The following is a 6,332-nucleotide window of genomic DNA, read 5'->3' on the forward strand; positions in this document are numbered from 1 at the left end:
TTTCTTTCCGGTCTCTCATTCCTACTCTCATTTCTTTCCGGCTCTCATTCCTACTCTCATTTCTTTCCGGCTCTCATTCCTACTCTCATTTGTTTCTTGTTCTCATTCCTACTCTCATTTCTTTCCGGCTCTCATTCCGGCTCTCATTTCTTTCCGGCTCTCATTCCTTTCCGGCTCTCATTCCAATTCTCGTTTACTTACAATGCTCGCTACTATTCTCTCTTTTCCTTTACACTCTTCCACTGTCCTACATTTCATTCTTCGTCTGTCCTCACACTGCCATGTACTGTGCAGGCGTCCCGCCTGCTCACGCTGGACTAGTGCTGTGCTGGAACTGGAGGGTCTGCAGCTGCAGGCGACCGCCGCGCTGCGTCCTCGTGTTGGGGAACGCCGCCGTAGTGCACCACTTTATCCATGCGTGAATCACCCTCCTTCAGCAGCAGGGCGTCCCCCTCGGATTTGGCCACCGCGTCGCACTTGTCCACGGCATCCTCAGTGGAGGGGTCGCCGGACTGCACCGCGTCTTCTGGGGGAGGGTTCAAAAAGTAGAACAAAATTGTCACCAGTACAAGCGCCCCCGCAAGAGAAAAACTGGTGATTTTTGCGTTTTTCGGCCGCATCACAGGAGAGAGGGCCATGCCAAGGAACCCGCTTAGGCTGGAGGTCAGGAGGTACAGCGCCATCACGGCGCCCTTCATTTGGGTGGGTGCCGCAACGTAGACCACCTCCAGGACAGTTGTGTCCACCAAGGCGCTCGCGACACCCTGCATAATGTAGGGCGGAACCAACCAACCAGGGGACAACATTATCATCCCGGGAAACAAATTATAAAAGTCGCTTTCGTCATACGTTCCACGGTGATCTATGCCAATCTGCACAAAGCCACACCACACCATGGAAAGGACCATCGTGACACACCCAACCACCATACGTCCTCGCACAGGAGGGGGGCGGTTAGCAAACATGCGTGGAAACACGACTCGGTCAAAAAGCACCAGCGAGACAAGAAGTGCCACAGTATTGACGTTGTTGAAGATTTCTGGGGGAAGTTTCGGTGGGAGTCGCGTCGATGACGCCTGCAAAATCATGTTGGTGCTGAATTGGTTTGTAATTAGCCAATAGATGGGCATTGGAACAAGGGCACGGCAGACGGAAACAATCGTCTTGGCGCTATCCACCCACACCTGTTCCATCCCATCAATCTCGGGTGAGGCACTGTCGCTTGGATTCTCCTCTTTCTCCGCCGCGTCACCGCCGAGTTTTGGCGCCACGGGCCCCTGCTCGTTGCTCACTGGAGCGCTGACAGTTCCAGCCCCCGCCGAGCTCGGTCGATTCCTTGAGAGGTCAGAAGGGACTGCCAAGTCGGTGCGCGGCGCCGTCGCGTCAGGACAACTGTCCCCGGTGGCAGAGTAGGCAGCGTAGTCGATCAGGTCCCAACGATGCGCGGCCTGAAACGCGTCATCGCGAATGCGCCCAGTAGCGAAGTACCACCGTATGCGAATGGCACGGAAAAATACGTGTACCAGCACAAACTCGGGCACAGGTGTATTCTTCCGAAACTGGCGATATGTGACGCCAAATATAAATAGCCCCAAGAGACAAGATGCCGCCGATAGCGTAAACCCAAGGTAAAAGCCTGTAGTGTATACCACTGAGCCAAGCACAACAGTTCGATTATCCAAAGAGCGTAGCAGCGGAGGCACAAACATGCCAACGAGGGACCCAACATTTATTACTGTGTAAATCCAACGAAAAAGCTGCGAAAGCACAACTTCGCGGTTTTGTTCGTCGTCTTCGTAAGCCTCCGAGACAATATCGGCCATCAACGGGTTGGTGCACACCTTCATCCCACCGTACCCGATCGAAAAGCACGAAATACCAAAAGCAAACAGAACAATACTCCCGACGGATGGCTCCACTGGAAATTTTCCGTACATAAAAGGGTACGACGAGAGGGCCACCATCGATAGTCCACCTGCGTATGCTGCCAGGGAAACAACAAGGGAAAGCGGGCGACCCCAACGCCCATCGGAGAGTATAGAAGAAATGCACGCGGCCACCGGTGTGACAGCGTATAGGCCGTTAATGGCAGCGTTTGCAGTGGAGGGGCTCCAACGCAGCATACTCGTGCAGTACATCATAAGCATAAAAGTGGTTCCATAGTATCCCAGCCTCTCTGTGAACTCCACGGCCATCACAATCCACACCCCGGAGGGAAACCCAAGCAGCATCATGGTAGACGTTGGATCTCAGCTCCTTCTCTCCCTCCCTAAAGCGTTGAAGTTATATTCGCTTCGTCCCAATGCGATAATCAATGGACTCGCGGGCGTCAAAGCGGCCTACCTCTACGCCATCAAGTATGGAGGAGGGCAGCAGAGCAACAGCCAATTGGCAAGACAGAGACATAAAATGCGGAGCATCATTAAAAGATATGACAGCTAAAAGCATCCTCCATTTCATCGCTTTCTCTCATGGCTGATGCTTTCTCCACTCGTCGGGCTGGGCGAGTCTTCACTATCGTTCGCCGCCCCTTTTAACCCCGATCATTATTGTTATTTGCTTGTTCTTTTTTTTCGGCTTCTCGGGCCAATTACTCGGTCCTTCTGCACCCGCGTGTCAGTTCCCCCCTGTCCTCCGTGACTGGAGGCTCCTGCCGAGGTTACTCGAATATGTGTAGGACTCATCATTAAGGAGAACACAAGAAAAAGGAAAAAAAGGGGGAAAAAAAGAGGAATATTAGAGAACGTAATAAAACAAAAGTTCTCTACAGTGGCTTCTGGGGATCCCAGTCCCGCAGTAGTTCGGAGCTTCTGCAGACGACGTGGAGCACGGGAAGCAGCATTGGCATCTTGTACGACTCGGAGCGGAAGAGTTCCATCAGCGGCCATGACAGATCCACCTCGTAGTACTCTGCCATCTTTACCCCGTCGTCTACCTTGAAGACGACAACGACGTCATCTATGTGACGATAACGACCGCGATCGTCCCAGGGGAATGGCATTAGTTCGTGGAGGAGTTCTGCCGTGCTGACGTCGCATGTGACATCTTGCATAAAGTCTGTCTGCTGGTATTCGTCGTACATGAAGAGGAGAGGGACGTGTAAAAGCCCATCTGTGTCAAAGTATGGCTGATGATGACCATACAACCCCATCTGCTCACTACTCACCTCCGGCATGGGTGACAAACGAATGCCACAAGATGTGAGTGCACGCATTATACCACACGCTTCCGCCGCCTTCACCCGTGTGCGAATGCTGTTCTTCTTTTCCTCATTTTGTACTCGTTCCTTCCCGTCACGGCATACACGCTCCAGCTCCGCAAAGTCCTCCAACGCAAAGCCCTCTGGCGGCGGGTTTGTGCACCGCCCCTTTGTCAAAAGGTCAATAGCAAGGTCATACTTCTTTACACGCTCCGCACACCGTGCAGCACGATAGTACGCCTTGCTATATTCCGGGTTAAGGATGATGGCACGCTGTGCGTCCTCGAGACCATGACCGAAGTTCTGAATGATGTACTGCGCAAGACTGCGGTTGGCATACAATTGTGAATTCAGAACTGGATCTTTGCACTTTGCATTTAAGCCTTCAGTGTAGCAGTGGGCCGCCGCGCGGGCAAGATTCTCCTTGTTCACCTGCTCCGGATTGAGGGCGAGCTGAATAGCCCTGTTGCCGTGCTGCTTCCTACTCTCCGCAATATCCTCCGCTGGGACCTCGTCGTAGGCGATACTAGCAAGGGCAGCACAATCGGCATTTTTATGCAGATCCTCGTCTGTGATATTCTCCATGAAGAGTGGCATCTTCTCCCATGCCTTGTCGTCGATCTTGTAGTCCCCGCGGCGGCTCCATATTTCGTCGATCTCGTCTTGTAGATCCCGTATGTGGCTCTGCTGCTCGGCCGTCAGCTGCTTATCCGGCGGCACCAAACTGCTCAAGTTCATCGGCCCTACTTGAGTCCCCTGCCGCCTCCTGCTGGCAGCCGCAGGGAGAATCCGGGGAGTGGTGAAAAAAAGGACGAACAAAGGGGGCACAGGGGAGGAACATGGGAGCGGGGACGAGGGGAAGAGCATCACTCCAGCAAAATAACAATGATAACGCCCAGAGCTTCTCCCAGCAATTCACACACGACTCAGTTAGTTTTCGGCAAGCACCCTCTTACAGTCGCCGGAAGGAATCCAAGGAAGATCCACGCGTCAGATCCTCCGCAACGCCTTTCCAAATCGCGCATGCACAAACACACACAGACGCAGAGCAAGGGCACAAAGGAGGAAAGAAGCAGCAACAACAAAACCAAATAAAAAATAAAACAAAAAACTGCGCATGTTTGCTGTACTTTTCGTTTTTCGTCGCATATTTTTTATTTTTATTTCTTTCTGCTTGCTTTGGCCTCGCTTCGTTAGTACCACGTCCTCGGCACGACAGGTTTTGTGCGCTGCATGTAGTCCTTCCAACGGGGAACATTCACCGGTTTCATAAACTTCGCATCTGGATCTTTGGGGTAGTCCACGACGCGAATGTACGGCGCAAACGGCATAAAGAATGTTTTTTGTGGCTCTTTCCACACATTTTCTTTGGTCACTGGCGGCAGCGCCTCACGCTTGGCCTTCGTCACCTCTGGGTCCTCCACAAAGGCGTGTTGGTGCACAAATTCGTGGTCGGCATTGACCCACCAGCGGTTGTATTTGTACGGCACCTCCAGCTCCGTCTTTGACTGCCTCCGGAGTGTCTGCTGGCGAATGTAACGCTGCAGCGCCAACCTTCTCGGGAGATGAACACGGTGGTAGTGCTCCTTGAAGCTATCGGCCGCTATAGCGCTACACCGCAGCATGCTGTGGAGTGCAGCTGCACGTTGTATGCGTTGGAGAAGCGCCGCGCACGGGAAGAAAGGGAGAGAGGGATAGAGGGAGAGAGAGACTAGCGCGAAAGGCACAGCCCGTTCCCCCCCTCTTCTACGCACGGATACCTGCTGCGGGCAGAGCAAAGAGGGAAAAGGCAAAGGCAGCAGAGACATGGCTTGTGCCAGCGCAGGAGATACAGTTGTGGGGAGGGGGCTGAGGTCAGAAAACAGAGATACACAGTCAAAACAACGACCATATAAATGTTTCACGTACTATGAGTTGAACGCCACCATCTACAAGTTGCGTTGACCACACACACACACGCACCCACAAACACACAGATACATGCGGATGTGACCAATAGTGGTGTAAGTCGTTCGTGTGTGGTTGTTTGTTCCCTCCTGCCCCTTTTTATGTTCCCTTTTCTTTTTTTCTTCGCTAGTATTTATTTATTTTTCTGTCAGTTCGTTTTCCTTTGCAGCGCTCATTTGCCCAGCCATTGAGTCCCTTCTTTCTTTGCGTGGTTGTTGCGGCGGCGCAAATCTCCTACAGAACTCGCTTTATTTACATCCCGCTCAACTTACATTTTCATTGGCTCGTTTCTGCCTGCTTGCGTGCATACGCGCGTGGCCATCCCTCCCACACAGGGGCTTGGAAAAGCCACACAAGCGGATCCTTCCCAGAACACCGGGAGCAACAACGGAACCACCACAGACAGCCCCTCTCAGTACTGGATTGGCGTAATGACGACGATGATGACATTCCTCACCCCGCAGGCACACGCAAAAATAGACTTTCTGCAATGCGGTGCGGGGTCGCCAGCGACTTCTTCGCTCTGTTAGTGTCTCCCCTTCTCGGAGGGGCAGTCATTCTCCTCGCCGCCAACAGCTCGTGCGCTCCGCCCTTTTTTGTGTGTCTGCTTCAGCGTGGCTCCACTGCCCGTGGTTCGCGTCCAAGTCGCAGCTCCCGCCCATGCGCCCAGCGCGCGCAAACCAAAAAAAAGCAAAAACAAAGAGCACTGCAGCCACATAAACACACGGGGATGCGCGACTCAGCCCATTCCTCGGCGGAGAGAAAAAGGACCAACGGCAACACATAAGCAGACGCAAACAAAAAAGGGAGAAAAAAAAACCGAATATGCGCCTGGCTGAGGCCTTGCCCCTCCTATTCCTACAAAGAAAGAAAGTGCCACAATGGGCGATGACACCTTCGTTTAACGCGCCCAACATCCCCACCACCGAAGGTGCGATTCATCCCACGCTCGTACAATAACACACACACACACACCGATGAGGACCGGGCACTCGCTGTCGGCCGACGAGGTGGCGGTCGTTGCGGGCTCCGCAGCCGCCAAACCCCTCTGCGTGGGAGGCAGTGCGGGGCTGGCGGGATGGCACGAAACAGCACAACTGCACTCGCGCTGCCTTCCCCAACGCGGCCTCATTGATGAGTAGAAAAAAAAAAATTACAAAAATGAAGAACCAGGGAAGCTACACAA

At 53.2% G+C, this 6,332-nt stretch overlaps 3 protein-coding genes across 3 annotated transcripts, besides 3 other annotated features; all 3 read right to left on the bottom strand.

The window, feature by feature from the left end:
• Window positions 1-317: 317 nt before the first annotated feature.
• Window positions 318-2,234, bottom strand: Tco025E_03562 (proton-dependent oligopeptide transporter, POT family; the record flags this gene model as incomplete). Its single annotated transcript, XM_029370480.1, has 1 exon — window positions 318-2,234. The coding sequence occupies one exon, from the start codon at window positions 2,232-2,234 to the stop codon at window positions 318-320; it is 1,917 nt and encodes a 638-aa protein (XP_029229465.1).
• A 530-nt stretch (window positions 2,235-2,764) lies between these two features.
• On the bottom strand, window positions 2,765-3,937 carry Tco025E_03563 (tetratricopeptidedomain 4; the record flags this gene model as incomplete). Its single annotated transcript, XM_029370481.1, has 1 exon — window positions 2,765-3,937. The coding sequence occupies one exon, from the start codon at window positions 3,935-3,937 to the stop codon at window positions 2,765-2,767; it is 1,173 nt and encodes a 390-aa protein (XP_029229466.1).
• A 338-nt stretch (window positions 3,938-4,275) lies between these two features.
• Window positions 4,276-4,309: a sequence feature (A-rich).
• An 83-nt stretch (window positions 4,310-4,392) lies between these two features.
• On the bottom strand, window positions 4,393-4,824 carry Tco025E_03564 (uncharacterized protein; the record flags this gene model as incomplete). Its single annotated transcript, XM_029370482.1, has 1 exon — window positions 4,393-4,824. One exon carries the CDS (start codon window positions 4,822-4,824, stop codon window positions 4,393-4,395), a length of 432 nt encoding a protein of 143 aa, XP_029229467.1.
• A 53-nt stretch (window positions 4,825-4,877) lies between these two features.
• Window positions 4,878-4,910: a sequence feature (GA-rich).
• A 234-nt stretch (window positions 4,911-5,144) lies between these two features.
• Window positions 5,145-5,180: a microsatellite.
• The last annotated feature ends 1,152 nt before the right edge of the window (window positions 5,181-6,332 follow it).

Source organism: Trypanosoma conorhini (genome assembly GCF_003719485.1).
Source record: "Trypanosoma conorhini strain 025E chromosome Unknown Tco_14.4_contig_00164, whole genome shotgun sequence".
Taxonomy (NCBI): Eukaryota; Euglenozoa; class Kinetoplastea; order Trypanosomatida; family Trypanosomatidae; genus Trypanosoma; species Trypanosoma conorhini.